Source organism: Anser brachyrhynchus (assembly GCF_964034855.1).
Source record: "Anser brachyrhynchus genome assembly, chromosome: 1".
NCBI classification, from domain to species: Eukaryota; Metazoa; Chordata; class Aves; order Anseriformes; family Anatidae; genus Anser; species Anser brachyrhynchus.
This window is the reverse complement of record NC_137694.1, coordinates 86,106,644-86,122,199: the sequence shown is the minus strand read 5'-3', so window position 1 is coordinate 86,122,199 and position 15,556 is coordinate 86,106,644. Positions and strand designations below refer to the sequence as shown.

Below are 15,556 nucleotides of genomic sequence, written 5' to 3'. Positions count from 1 at the left end.
TGTCTACAAAAAGCCTGACATATATTTGCTAAGATCATTGTGAGTAGTCATTTAAATGTGGAATTCACTTAACTTCATTTTACTGATGAAAGGATTTGCTGGTGATCTGTGTAGCCATTGGCTTTGATTAGGGATTCTCTGTTCTTTTTATCTGTAACTTTGACATATTGTTGCTTTACTTTGACGGTTTAGGTTGTATGAAAAGACTGTCTTCCCATTTTTGTTGCTTACGAGAAAAAGGGTTAAACCAAACAATCAAATAATCAGCTTGCTATACCCATCTTTGCAACATGCAAAAGTCTGTTTTTGTTAGAAGAAATGAAAACTATTCACTACTCCAAGGTCAAATGTTACAAGAGAAATGTCAAAGACATTTGAAACGGCTTGAAAGATCTGCAATTCATTAAGTTTGTCAAATAAAAGATTACAAAAGAGGGAATATGTCTGCCTGACTGCTAAATGGAAGGAGAAGTAGGCCAGCTGGAATTGGGTGCAATAGGACCATAGTAAAAATGACAAAAATCTTAGGCAATATATTGTTGTTATATAGATCAAAAAGCAGGATAAAAACAGCAGCTGCTCTGAGAATGGTGAATTGGAATATGAGCTACAAATGAAGGATGAAGAGGAAAGCAGTAGAGCCTACAACTGTAATGCCTATCACAGCAGCTATTTCTCATTTCCTTTCCTCTGCAGCCCATTAGATTCAGCAGCAGGACTAACACCTTCCACAAACTTGCCATCATCCAATGGAGAACTTGCTTCACTTACAATCATCCGTGTTTGTGATTCCAATGCTCAAACTGACAAATCATCTCAAAGAGTGCATAATATTGATAGTTTCTTCGTGTGTAGTTAAGAACAGCTTAGGTTATCTGAAAGTATTTCAATCATAAGACTGGCTGAGGTTATAACACTAGTTCTACAACTACAGGCAGACCAAGAAATCAAAATTAAATAGAAAAGAGAAAGAAATCTAGAGAGCAGGTGTACCAGGAGCATACACCTGGTACAAATCAAAAATAGAAGTAGAAGAAAGGAAGTAGTAAATTTTTACATTAACTTTATTGTTTTTAAGTTTCTTGCAGTACACAAAACTATAGACCAATTTCTGTTCTGGAAAGAAAAAAAAAACACACACAACATATTTAGGCAACTTTATTTTATTTTTTACCTCATGTTGCAATAAATATATGGAGGGCCATTGAATAATATGGCTCCTGTGGAGACTTTGTGAAGACTTAGATGCCAGTATATGATTCACAGATTAAGTTTACAGTAGAGAAAGCCAGTCAATGAGCTAGTCAATGGAAAACACTGAAAAAAAGTCCTCTCTTACATTTCTTCCTCTTCAAGGCTCCTTTCTGTTAGGGTTTATGTCCCAAATCTCCTGGAAGACAAGTGCTAAATCCTTTCATTTACAAATGGAGCTGGATTTGTACCTTCAAGAGGAGGAAAACATGGTTCATTCTCTGCAACCCAAAATCTCATTGCATAGACTGAAGAGAAAGCATTAGCAAAGCGACAAAAGGTATTTGGGAGCTCAAGAGAGGACACATCTTCTATCCTTTCTATTAGAGCTTTCCAATCTTTCACTTAAAATCAACCAACATTAGCCCCTCTACCCCTTTTTCTCTCTCCCCTCAGATTCAGGAAGCTGAACCGAAAGCACGAGAAGGAAATCATTTCGTGTTGGTAATAAAGACAGTTGCATGTGGAAAAGATCCACTCCAGTGGCTTTATCAAGACCTGATTCATTTTTTTACCCAGTACTTCTAAAACACATCCCAAATAGAAGAAAGTCTAATTAGGGATCTATAACAGGCTATGTATTGACCTAATTGTTTGATTTGGTCAAGAATGATATACCTCTATAAGACTTTAGGTCCCTGAGGAACTAAAAAATCAAGCTGAGGTGCCTGTCTGAATATTCTAGCCTCAATATTTAGGTAACAACAAGGTGGATATTTTCTTGATTGCGGTTTTCAACTTAGATATCTAAATTCTGTCAGAAATTACTACTTTCTACGTATGGGTAGTGAATTTGGGGTTCTAAGAGATGAAGGTTCATTGTCTACATAATGGGGAATCGCTAAATTTTAATCAACTGAAGTAGACCTTAAAAACTTCTAATATTTTTAAAAACTGCATTTTTTTTATATTTTTTTTTACAATTATGTGGCTTTTATTTGTAATATATAATTACTCTTTAAGAATGATATTTAAGAAGAAAAGCCTACTTCATGAGTTCCCTCTGAGTTCATTTATCAAATTTGTTTTGATAAAGAATACATTGAAAACCTCTTTTGTGCTAAGATGTTTAATTCTATCAAATATTAAAAATCATATTCTCCTTATTAAATTTATGATGTATTTTAGAAATCCCAGCTCTGGCTAACTGTGTTGGGATACCAAAAATTATGATTTTCTGTCTTTTTTCCTATAGGGCATAAAAATCTTGGTTGAGCAGCATAATGAGGTTAAATTTAGAGTAAATGCTTAAATTTTGATTTTTTTTCCTTATATGCCTAACCTGGAAAAAGTGTCCTAAAATAATGCAACTATAATCTCTCTCTCTGTGTCTTTTCTTTTCTACCTAATATATTAAGCAGTCTTTTAAGAAAAATTATATGTCCCTATAAAATTGTTCTTATGTGTAACATTAGACCAAAACAGCTACAAAACCACTGCTACTAGAAAACTTCATGAATGTCTTAAGAGTAAATAAAGTGTCTGCCCATCTTCTTTTTCCACAAAGTACCAGATTTTATATTATATAGTTATATATGTGATGCATGTGATAATATATATGTATTTTTGTGTGATATATAAAATATAGAAGTACATAATACAGTATATAAATCTGTATGTTTACTTAAAATATGAAAAATGTATGTTGTTATTATGTCACAAGTGTATCATAAATGTACCATAACATAGCATAATTCATAACATATTATAATTAATCATATATAGAATGATATAAATAATATACAATACATGTATTTCTTGAGAGTACCATGGAAGATGTTTGGCTTGCTTTTTAAGTCAGTTTTCAATGTTAAAATTTCACAGTCATACAAGATTTTGAACTTCATTTAAAATCAATTAGAATTTGGAGTTAAGTTAGATTCTTTATGATAAACACGTGTAGCAATGTTTCTAACTTCGTATAAGTGAATCTATTCTCAGATATATAATTTTATTTATTTTTTAAATTCATAATAGTCTTGGTTAAAAAAACAAAGAGGAGTAGAGGAAAAGCTGAAATATGACATTATTTGTTCTAGGGATCATGAGGTTCCTTTTGTGCTCAGGTTAATTGTTCACACCTGTATGCAATTCATTCAGGTAAATCCAGATCATGTGATGCTTCAATTTGTACTAACCTCAGAGATGATAACTTGCAGCTGTTCTTTAAGATATGCAGTAGCATAAAAAGTAGAGGCCTATGACATGTGAAGAAGTTGAATGTTTCTTTATTTTTAAGCTGGTTGATGTTTAGAAGTACTACCTAATCATTAATTTGAATGACTAAGTTTTACTAGTATATGGATATGATTGAAAAAATCTGGTCTTTTCTCTCTAATCAGAGATAGAGCTGCTTTGTCTGTAGTACTCAAATAGATTTGTTTCAATGATTATTTCTTTGATTGTTTCTATGGAGAGGATTTGATGGAGAGAATTAGAAATTAGATTCTGCATTTTTTTCCCCAATTTGAGTGATAAATAACACTTTCAAGTTTTCTGAATTTCACATATTAAAAAAACTTTCTCAGATAGATCAGGTTTTTTTTGTTGTTGCTAAATATCTCTCTCATTTCTCAAAGCTTTTAACATTTCATAATTTCTAAAACCTGACGGTGACAAAACAGCTACTATATTTTTGTTGTTGTTGCTGTTGTTTTTTCCTTTTCTTATTTTTGGGTAGTAAAAGTTAGTTTGCTTTCATAATGAATAAATGTGTTAAAAGTCCTGTCAACTTTTTTGACAGATGTGAAAATGTGATTGATTTCTGGCATGTGTTTATTTTTCCCCACAGAGTGATTTTAATTTGCGTATTTTGTTTTTTTTCCTTCATTTAAGGAGTGAGTTGATGCAAGATGGAGAGAGGAGAAAGAAAAGGAGCCTACCAAGAAATAGGTGAATAAATGCTATCTTTCAATTGCTTATTAAAAGAAAAAAAAACAAAAATAAACTAATTGCTGAGACTGGCGATGGGAGTAAAATATAATCTCATCGACTTTTGTTGTGGTGCGAAAGTAGGGGGGAAGAAAAAAAAAAAAAGAGGACTTCTTGGGAATGTTAAGGTGGGGATAACAGATCTAGATAGTTCCAGTGTAAGCTCTGTACAAGGTGGATGTTGTAAAGGTCTTTACAACGGTGCAAATTAAAAAAGCAGCACTGTGAAAGTAGCATGAACGGTGCTATCAGAGAAATGGATTATTTTACAACAAAAACAATTGAATCCAAGAAAGTCCAGAAAAGCTTGTGAGAAGCCAGCAAGGGGTTTTCTGTGGACAAGATACATGCATAAGTGTCTATTTGATTTTTTTTTTTTAATGATAAATTACAAGCCAGAATAAAATTTTCCTACATAGCCTGAATTTACTTTTCCAATTCGTATTGATGCTGGGCACAGCTTTTCAGTGGTAACCTCCTTTTTCCAGGACCCCCTTTACTAGGCAAAATCCTTCTGTTAGTGAGCTGGCTGGATAGCTTTGACTAAATTCTGCCTTTTGTTAGCTCTCATAGTTTAGCCTGTGGTGCTTATGCAGCAGACATCCTGCAAATACCATTTTGGCAAAAGAAAATAGTATGCGTTTAAATAAAAACAAAGCTTTACACTTTTGGCAATAACAGCTGTTTTGTTATTGAATATTTGGCTGTGTTTTGACATTCTGAAAGAGGCAACTTCTTTCAAGAGATATCTATCTTCCTGTAGGATTCCAAAGCAACGAATGCTTTCTCTTTTCTTGCCATGGTGGGCTTGACTAATTAACACAAGGGTGTTTCGGTTAGGATGGTTTTTTCCTGCCTTCTGAGCACCGTCATGGACAGTAGGGAAGAGGGTACCCTCCTGTTCTCTTCATGAAGTTACTGTCTTGTCAGAGCTGAAAGGAAAAATCACATAATAGTATTCTCCCATCCCATGACAGGGGTTTTGGAACTAGATGATCTTTAAGGTCCCTTCCAACCCAAACCATTCTATGATTCTATTTGTTTCTACTTATCTCTTGTCTTTGCTACAGTCTTGTAGTAGCTCTGTTTTCAATCTCTGTTCTAAACCAGGTTATATTGATTACCCAGAAAAAAAAGCCTATGAATACAAAAAGCAAACCTTTGATGGTAAGTAGCATAATAATCAGTAACACAGACCAATGATGGCCGATACGTTGAGCAGTTCAACTTAATGACTGTGTTGCTCAAATGTTGGGAGTGTTAAGTAAAACCAACTCTAGTCAGGATTGTGGACTGAATATCCATTACCATTTGGAGCATATTTGATGCATTTCTGAAGCACATCAGTCTTCATCATCAATCCAGCCTGTTAACTACTGTACTTTGTTCATGATGTGATGCAAGGCACAGTATATGGGTGCAAATGGGAGATCTGCTTCAGAAAAGATGGACCCAGTGCAACCCAGAGTCTTCCTTTCTGTTGTCCAATCTATAGGGTCCATCTCTCCAGTGTGCAAATACTTGAACTTCCCAGTTAAATTATGGGGAAAATGAGCAGACAGTGAATTGTTTGACATGAGCAAAAGGACTTGTTTTCTTTTCTGAGAAACTGCCAACCTGTTTTTAATTACACTTTCTAAAAATCCACAGTCTGAAGCTGACACCAGCATGTGAAATTTCAGTCCATATGGTAGAGTTTGGTGAAATTAATGACAGATGACCTGCTGTAATAATGGATGCTGAGCTATCTTAAAGATGCTTGTCAGTATCTCTGCTGGCTAAAATACCAGAGGAAGATATTAAAGCTGCTATTCCTAAAGAGAAGCTTGACAAAATACTGTGTTAAACTCAAAACTCCAAGTTAAGTTCATGAAATGTCAGCTCTCCTAGCACTTGCTGTGTAATTTCATTCTGTGGCCGTTGATGAATTTACCTGATGCATTTAGACAGACCTTGCATGGTGCCTCTACTGTAGTCACACATATATATGTCTATATCTATAAGACATTAAATGCCACAGCATGAATGTACTGGTGTGGTTTTGGCCTCTGTTAGCTCAGTGATACCTTCAATGAACTTGATTTCATGTTCATATTGGTGGCATATATACCTTCATTTCACTTGTCTGCTTTGTGGAAAATATCAGTTTTCAGTGACCAGGGGGTCTTTCACCAGTGTGCATATGCTGAGTCTGTATAATGCAATCATTTACTGAGGTTGTTTTAGGTATGATTAAGCACATAATAGTAACTAACAAAGCCTATCAGAAACCATAAGCTTTATTGTTCACACTTCAAAATAAAGTAGCCTCTCTTCTTCCTTTTTCAGCAGCACAAAGGACAGTGAACAAGATCATGTTGTCCAGATGCCAATTTCAGGAAAAACAGCTGTCCAGATTTTAGGGAGAAAACTACTTCCTCAAGGCACCTGGAGTGAGGTACAATAATGGGTTAAGGGGATAGTACAGCCACAATTGAATCTCTATGGCTCTGCAAATAAAATGGATCTCATCCAGTAGGGCTGTCAGGGCAACATCCTTCAATACACAAATATTACATGCATAAAACATTTAGGAAAAAGGTTCTAAAAAAATGTAGTGACTTACAATGATGCGCCTGCTGGCAGTGTGAAATTCTTTATGCTGCTGTACAATAGGAGATGGACTGTCTGACTATCAAGGACCTGAGGCATTTAGCACTTTCACTGAAATACCCAGAGGTTGTATCTATATGGGAGCAAAAACTTAAAAGTAAAGGTATTTGCTAATTAAGCCCGTGTCCATTTTGAAACACTGATTAGTACAATTAATCTGCATCAGAGCTTGGAGGCTATGGGGAATTGTTTTGATGGCAAAAGCTCTAAAAATACAAAAAGTAAAGTACTAAAGGCTTTGCAGAATACATACTGGTGGAAAGTGAAAATGTTTTAATAAAAAGCCAAGTGTATTGTCTTTGAAATATATACATCGATTCATTATTTATATGAACATATAAATGCACATACATCTATTTGTTTCCATTTCTGGTGTATATTCCCTGTGGGAATTTTGGTGTTTGCAATTACTGATGTGCATAACTGAGCAATGCCAAAGATGTCTTGCTATTAATCAAGACACATCTATATTCTTTTAAAGGAATGAAACCTGTTCTGTCCTACGTCAGCCATAATAGTTTGCCTAAGTTCTGCCAAGCACTCAGTCTAACTCAGTACATGTGCAGCAGCAGATGAGGTGCTTTACATGTAAGCTATAAGGAAAGAAAGCAGGAGAACTCTTGTGCCAGTAAAAGAATGCTTTCTTTCGCTACTCTCCTAAACATAACTGACAACAAAACAGTTCTAATAGATAAAATGAACCTTGATGTAAGGAACCTAAGCCAAATATTGCTCGTGTCTCTGGTATTTAACTCTATTCAGGATGGTTTCTAATGAAAATTCTAATAACTATTAATATTATAGGTCAGCTTTTTTCTCTAAGATATTTTCAGTAAGTCTAGATGTTATTCTAGAAAGGCTAAAGTCAGGTTGTTCTGAATCCACCTTCAAAAGTCAAAGCCAAGATTCTCTTTAAGCAAAATGTCATAGTCTCTTCAGCTGGATTTCTTTCAGCAGTGTTTCCAATGGATTTTTTTCTGCATTTTCTTTTTGCCCAAATGTATGTGTACTTCAGAAGCATGTCAGGACTAAAAGAAATGCAAATGTATTCTGGTTTTATTTGTATTGTGAGGAATATAGAAAAAATGCATGAAAGCCGTCTCTGACACAAGTTTTGTGTTCAAGGTTACAATTTGTTCAGTGTGACTCTGAAGATAAACAAGGGAGGTAACTGTACATATTTGACATGATTCATTTACAGTTTACCATTTATCAAAATATTTTTGCATACACAAAATTCACTTTTTGTGCTATGTATTCTATTAATATATTATTCAGTATCTCTGACAATATATGATTATTTACTATAGAAAATATTTGTTTTATAATTAGAGTATTTAGAGGCTATTGCTTTTGTTTTCTTCTGTAAGAAGAAAGCCAAATATCTATTCTAATGCTACTGCACATCCTGGGTATGTCCACAGCATTACAGAACAGTGAGGACAACTGGTTACACACGCTTTTTAATTTTGAATAACACTTGTATATGTTGTTCATGTAAAATGCCTGGTTACTTTAGTCTAATCAGAGATTCAACACCGTGGCTCCTCATGCTTTAGTAGGTACCTGTAGGCCTGCCTTAGTAGTGTGATTGTCCTGCTAAATGAACTGTAGGATAATTTTGACTTGTATTGTAATTGTTAGTCTGTTCTACACTCATGACTATGTAAAGAACTTGGAAAATGTTAGTTTTGAAAAACTGGGGATTGTCACAGACTCATAATTTCTCATCTGACTTTTAACCAGACCAGAACTGAGAGGCTGGATGTCTTCCCTGAGGTTCACTAGTCCAACAATTTCTAAATCCCTCACGTTTACCTTGAGCCAGCCATAAGCTAGTGCAATGGAAGAGGCAAGCAATTCTGAGTATAATGTGAATTCTGGAAGCAAATAATTCTTTAAAAATGTGTTAAAGGCTTGTCAGCTTATCACATTTTTTTCTTTACTCTGATCTTCATTGGCTTAAAATTCAAACTGAGGTAGTGCTAGTATTCAAAATAAAAGGGTGGGACCTACAGTCATATAAGAGTTTGACCAGTCAGTACAGATTTCTTCAACACGTCGATACTGTGCACAAACTCAGAGGAATTAGTGTCCTTTGGCCCATTTTTCCATACATGGCTTCTCTATATCACCTATTGCAACTGTTATATGGAAGACTAATAGATGGGTTTACTGTGGGTTTTAAACATGACAGATCTAATGACTTCAAGCAAGCTGAGAATTTTTACAGCCTAAGAATGTGTGCTGGTAGGTAGGAGGAAATATTGAGCTGTTAGCTAACTCTTAAATCAGTCCAGCAGATGTGGAGAGGCATGTGATGGGTTCTATATAGAATCAATGATCTTCTGCAATTGATTTATGGCCTTTAAACATTAGGGCTTCATTGGATTTCACTTTCTTGCTCTCTTTTCTTCTCTCTTCCCTTTACTTTGTCAAGTATTTAATGTATCGGCATCATTCACAAATACGGTGTGAAGAATGAAGGAAGATACACCTCTCTCCGCCCCCCTCTCCTTCCCAAATTTATTCTTGTGAAAGTTAGGCTTTTGATTTTCAGTATTTTTCCTATAAGTTTATCTATCAAAGCATTTGGAAAATGAATGAACTTCTGTAAAGTCTGAAAGAATTTCAGTTTAGAAAATTACATACACTCAACACAAAAATCTATGCTGCTAAAATTACCTAATACCCTTTATCCTTAGGTGTGATATTTCAATTTAAACACATCTATGGCTTCAGCCTGAAATAATTGGTTTCCAAAGAATGAAATGGTGTCAAGGCGTAAGAATCCTTCAATTTTCTTTAAAAAAAAAAAAAAAAGAGAAAAAGGAAAATACTTTATATTATTCTCCAAACCAATGTCAAACCCATGTTTTGTTGACCAACAGGGAGAAATTGTTCAGAAATCAGATTTAAAAATCAGTAAGATAACTGTTTCAAGACAGTTATTTTGGTAGTAATATCAAATCAGTTTATAAAGATGGTGATTTCAGTTTCACAGTTCCTACGTTTATGAAATCCTGCAATACATGTAGCAGAATAAATTTTAAAAAGAGGCAAGTGTGTCAGATACATGTTCTTACCCTTCCAGAAGTTGTTTGGGAATTCTCTGTAATACATTTTTTTACTTGAGAATTTGAGGACTTTCACACTCTATGCACTACTCAGAATAGAGAAAGTTGCCATCAGTGTTCTGTGACACTTGTTGGATATTGTGGTCATTTTTAAGAGTGGCTGCTATGTAATACTCTAGATCTGGTTGCAGATTCAGGCTTTTGGAATTCAACAAGTAGGTGTGGATTTTGGATCGTTTTTCTAAACTGATTTAATCCAAGTACTTCACAGGGTCATTTTTGTCAAATGACTAAATTTGCAATATGCTTGTTGTACCTCCTCTTTACCTTCCGTTCCTTCTTTTTCCTGCACATACAGTTTTTTTTTTCAGTTTACTGGTAAAGGTCAAATTGCATAGTTGCTCCAGAAGATGTTGAAGATTCCAAAGACTTAAGTGCAATCATGGATTGGAAACATGATATTTTATTGGTATATGAATATTGGATAGTCATACCTTGTAAATGGAGGCAAAGTTGGCACTTCTGTTCATGTTGTACAGGCCAAGTGAAGCCAACTCCATTTTCTCATAACTGTGCTTCTAAGGTTTCTCTAATTTCTCTAATTTTTATAAACATCATTATAAACCTAGAAACATCAAACACATCAGAGGTTTTTTGAAGTGCCTCTATCATTTAAGAAGTCAAATTCTATTCAAACTTCCTTGAGCATGTGCTAGTGTATACAACTTATATAATATATGTAATATGGAGAGATTCAGAAAAAAAATAAATACCTACTTACCAGCTTTGCTGAATCAGGGTTGCAAAAATACTATGAAATTAAATTTTGTTGGTTTGTTTGAAGTTGTTGTTTATTATCTCTCAATCAAAATATAGCCCAAGCCACTCTTCTTTCACCTCAATTATGAATAGGTTTAGTACTGAAATATTATCTTCCTTTAAATCAGTGCTTTATATTTATGGGGTACCATTATGCAATAGAACTTATAAATGTCTCAAGAAATGAGAGAAGATCAAAATATCTCTTTCCTTGCACAACTATTGCTTTTTTACTCACTTCCCTTTCCCAATACTTTGCTGTGTTCCAGTTTCCTCAACCAGGACTTTCATTTTCTCTTTATCTTCTCTTCCTGCACCTTGTTTACTCACTGTGGATAAGTCATCTTTAATTTCCTTTCAACAAAATAAGTATGTTCTACTCTACTCTCTTTTCTATAGTGCAGTTGTGTATTACTCCACTTTGTTCTTATTTATTTCCTGTTCTGTTTCCCCTCTCAGTGTAGCATTCATCAATGTATCACTTAAAATCCACAGATCACTCTGGATTTTTCCTTTGTTAGTTTGGATTTTGTTCTGGTACCACGTTGTCTTATGGACCAGTGGGATACCTCACATGTTCTCAGATGTCCACCACCACAAAACTACAAACGGATTTTTCTGAAAAACATTGTAAGAAATTACCCAGACAGCCATACAGGCTCCTTTTATTTCATGTGAGACAGGTATAAATAGTTGCCAAACACACCTGAACAGCTGAACACTGGATCCCAGTTTTTATAAGGCAGTTGTTGAATTAATGGTTTATGTGGTAAACATTCTCACTTAGATAAGTAATCAGTGTTCTGCAGGTAGATGACAGCCTTAGGCGACAAAGGAAGTGATCAATCTCTGTTAAATCAGTATTCAGCAATTTTTTTGTCTTCAGGACTTCTGTTTCCTATTCACACAAAACTTTTTGTCTCTTATAGCAGAAGTCCAGCTGCCAGTTTTTCGTTATTGCAAAAATCCTCAACCCTCTGAAGACAGTTGTTTTGCTTCATTCTCTGTTCATGACTATGACCATTTATAAGACTTTTTCATCTATTTCATGCCCTTACCACAGATACGGATGAAAATCTAGTCTATTAGCAGGATGAATGGAATTGTTCTTCAGTTGTACCCAAGCACCTCTATATTAGATCAAATTGCTTCATGGTCAGCCAGAATCTTTCAATTTTTTTCCCCTCCTCTATCATAACCATTACTGGTAGCTGAAATACTGACAGAATTTCTACTGAAGCTGCTGATTTTTTTTTTTTGAAAGTCATTGCTTGTTTTTATGTAGATTAATGAATAAAGCATTATTTTTTTAAGGGGGTATTGTGGCATTTGATTTTTAATATGTCAACATGGGTTTAGATGGGAATTCACTACAAGAGCTAACTTTCAGCAGCTTAACTGTGGTTTGACTTTAAAAAAAGTCTTCCTGTTTTGTGATTTTTGTATGCTAGCTTTTTTTAAAAAAAGGATCTTGTTTGAAAACTGTTCATAATTGAAATGCAAAACCAACATTCAGTCTACATCACAAATACTCTCATGCATAGCATTAAAGTTTTATGATTGCTTACAAGAGGTGGAGCATTCACAGGAATGGGAATCTGAAGTCAGGGTGACTTCATCAGCTCCAAAGTTATAGCTAGATAACTGTAAAAGTGAATGCCACGTATAGGATGCCAATTCAGTTTTTTTGAGTGTTTCTTTCATATGATTTCTGAGGTCAGAGTATTGCTATGATAGCAGCTTTTAAGAAGGGAACTTGGCTTGTTTGGAGTGCAATGCGAAAGATAGAAAAGGACTCTAGTATTCTAGTACGTTGAGAGGTTTCATGCAGACAGCCCAGCAAAAATGATCTAGCAGTGTAACTACTGTAATTTGCCTTTCCACTCAAAGGAAAGAAGAGGGAGAAGCATAACATGAAACTGTTTTCAGCTTTGAGGTATGGAATTAATGGAAACTTTATACGCACTCTGTTCCTATATAGTCAGTTCTTTCCAGCAGCTAAAATGAGTACATAAGAACAGGCTAGCAGTCGCTGTGAATGGCTTATGATCTTTGTTCTTCCAAGCATGTTTTAAGAGTAGTGCATCTAAGCCAACAACTTTTGCATTCGTATTAACTCAGAAAATAAATGTTCTTAGTTATATGTAAATATTTTTTCATTGCATTATTTTCATTCTCTCTTTGGTTGGTTGTTTTAGTATTTTGTTTGTTGTTTGTCTGTTTGTTTTCCCTTCTATGTATAGACATTCTCCTGAGCTTAGCTTTTCCGTTGTTGAAATTTGTGTTTATACAGTCCAGGAGCTTGGGTCATTTCCTAAAGGCTTGAAGTTCTAGAGTATTGGCAGCACGTTTTCTTTGTGGCAGGTATTTAAAAAAGAAATATTCATATTTTTCCAAAATTTTATACTGTTAATCTTCTGAAAATGATATGGTCTGGTATGAGGAATTATGAATCTATCAGACAGTTACAAGTTCTCATCCATGTTATTTTTACTAGTTGACTGATGTAGTGCGACTTTCTGTTCCTAATAAGCTTCTTCCAATCTTAATACAAATGTTAAAGTCACAGATGATCTTAACTGCATGATTTATTCCTTCAGAGTTTTCATTGTTTACACACTTTACCCAGCTTGGGAATTTACTTCCTGGTACAATCACCCATTTATGTGATTCTCTCTGAAGGCTTCCTCATGCCTCATTCCGTGCATGTGCCAGGGAATTAAGATGTTACATGAAAGGAAATATAAAAATAAGCCAATTTGCTAGCAGCGAACCTGGACAAATCTGCTACTGTTCCCCAGATATAAGCATTTTGTGTTCTGGCATTGTGATTTTTCCATGGAAGAATACCTTTCATTGTGTTCACCCAGAACAATACTGACTTCCTCCTTCATGCTGCCCCATAACTGCAGTATACTGGATAATGAGCGGGACTCTTAGTTTTAGCAACATGTACATCACTGTACCATATATCAAATTTATCAAAATTGCATAGCATGATGACTCAAAATATCAGGCTTTTTTTTTTTTTATTTTATGGATTAATTGTCTTATTTCCAAAATGATAAATATTCTGAATTGTAGGCATATCTTGAAGTGTCAGTTCTTTCACTGGGGCAGTGTTAGTATATTTCAGCGTGCACCTTATTGAAAACAAGTTCAGTTAAGATAAACCAATATGATCATGCTGCTAGAGCATCTCGGTGCTGAAATACAGGAAAAATAAGGGTATTTCATACCCTGTGCATATTCATGCGTTTGAAGAGATCCTGAATTTGGAGATTTAGAGCCTGATTTCTACACCAGACATTTCTTTTTTAAAAAGAAAAAAAAAGAAAAAAAAAAAAGAAAAACAACCTGCTTGAAAATAGAATGTGTTCTGATGATTATGCCAGTAAAAAGTGGACATTTAATTATATACACAATTTTACATTTTTTTGACAACTCGATAGTTTAGAAAGACATCTGTTGCTATTTAATTTTGTAATTGTTTATTTGCTTCTAATGCAAACTACCAATTTGTAAACAAATTAAAATTATAAATCTAGCTAGAGGAGGAGACAATGTCACAACTATGAATTCTTTAAACTAGGTAGGTAGACAAATGCTCAGATTAACCAAAAATAATATGAAAACAAACAAACAAGCAAACAAACAGTAACTCATTGGAGGAAATAAAATAAATCTTTTCATTTTTAAGTAAGGAAATCTGTGAAGCAGAGTTACATGTGTGAAATCACATTTTTTCTAGTATGGTTTGATAAAATGTGCATCCATTTATGTTTTATAGGAATGAACACGTAGGTTTAGCATGTAGACAGTATACAGCTTCTGATGACCTTTTGTTTTCTTTATGGGGCTTTTCAGAATGGAATAATGGTCTACATGAATCCAAGCTATGGATATGTGACTGGTATTTGGGCAAGAGGTTTGCCTCGCACGGTAAAGAAAATGGAGTTCTTGTAATTCCTATGAAGTCTGCTATTCTCCTTGTAGGATTTGCCCTTCGTGGCATGTGTGAAAATACCCCCCAGGATAATCAGAAGTGATTTTAAAAAATCACATTTGGAAAAAAAATATAGTATCACAATCTTTTCCACAATATGCCTTCTGGAGAAGGACAAAGAAGGGGAGAAAGGACAATTGGTCAAAACAGAAAAGAGGAAAAAAGATCACTATTAACCAAAAACTCTCATGTTTCTTGGTTTTGCTTGCCTTTTTAAGATGTATTACAGTTCAGTAATAATGGTTTTGAACAATACCAAGGACACCTTATCATCCACCTTCTGCTTTCTGTTTAACTGAGTATATGTTCCAAGCAAACGATAAGGTCCTTTTTTGAGTCAGCTATAAGTTTTGTTCATGGAAGTTCTATTCCTTCACATTTATTCCACATAAAATAAATTTGCTGTATAATTTTGTCAGTGGTCAGCTTTTAAAAAAAACAACCAACCAACCAAGACACAGACAAAGCACATCTCCTCACACCTTTATTTATATTCAGTCTGCCACATACAAAAAAGTCCCAATTTCAATGTGACATAATATGCAGTATATCCTGTATCAGAAACCTTAGGTAGGATTTATTAGAATAAATGTATTAGCTAGAGATTAATCTCTGCCATCAGGATTTTTTTCCTTTTTATTTGATTATTTTCATTCACATGTTTTAGTTCTTCATGTTGTTAAATTCGCTCAAACCACATTTTCCTTTTATTGTGCTCCCCACTTTATGGTGTAGTAGAAGCATGCTTTATGCTACAAGGGGAATTTCGTGTATTGCTTTTGTAGATGCTGACCACAAATAGGTGGTTATTTATTTATTT

The 15,556-nt window shown here is 34.5% G+C and overlaps 1 protein-coding gene across 10 annotated transcripts in view; it reads left to right on the top strand.

Moving 5' to 3' along the window:
• Positions 1–15,556, top strand: part of LOC308187337 (uncharacterized protein) — a 424,496-nt gene that overhangs the window by 224,900 nt on the left and 184,040 nt on the right. For 5 of the 10 annotated variants that reach the window (XR_013944615.1, XR_013944616.1, XR_013944617.1 and 2 more), the window contains exons 3-4: positions 4,087–4,143; positions 6,511–6,619. Coding sequence is in view for 7 of the 10 variants with exons in the window: in XM_080575375.1 (XP_080431501.1) it covers positions 4,087–4,143; positions 6,511–6,619 (166 nt within the window). In the remaining 3 variants the exon portion in view is untranslated. The other 5 variants (XM_080575370.1, XM_080575371.1, XM_080575372.1 and 2 more) reach the window with 5 other exon arrangements.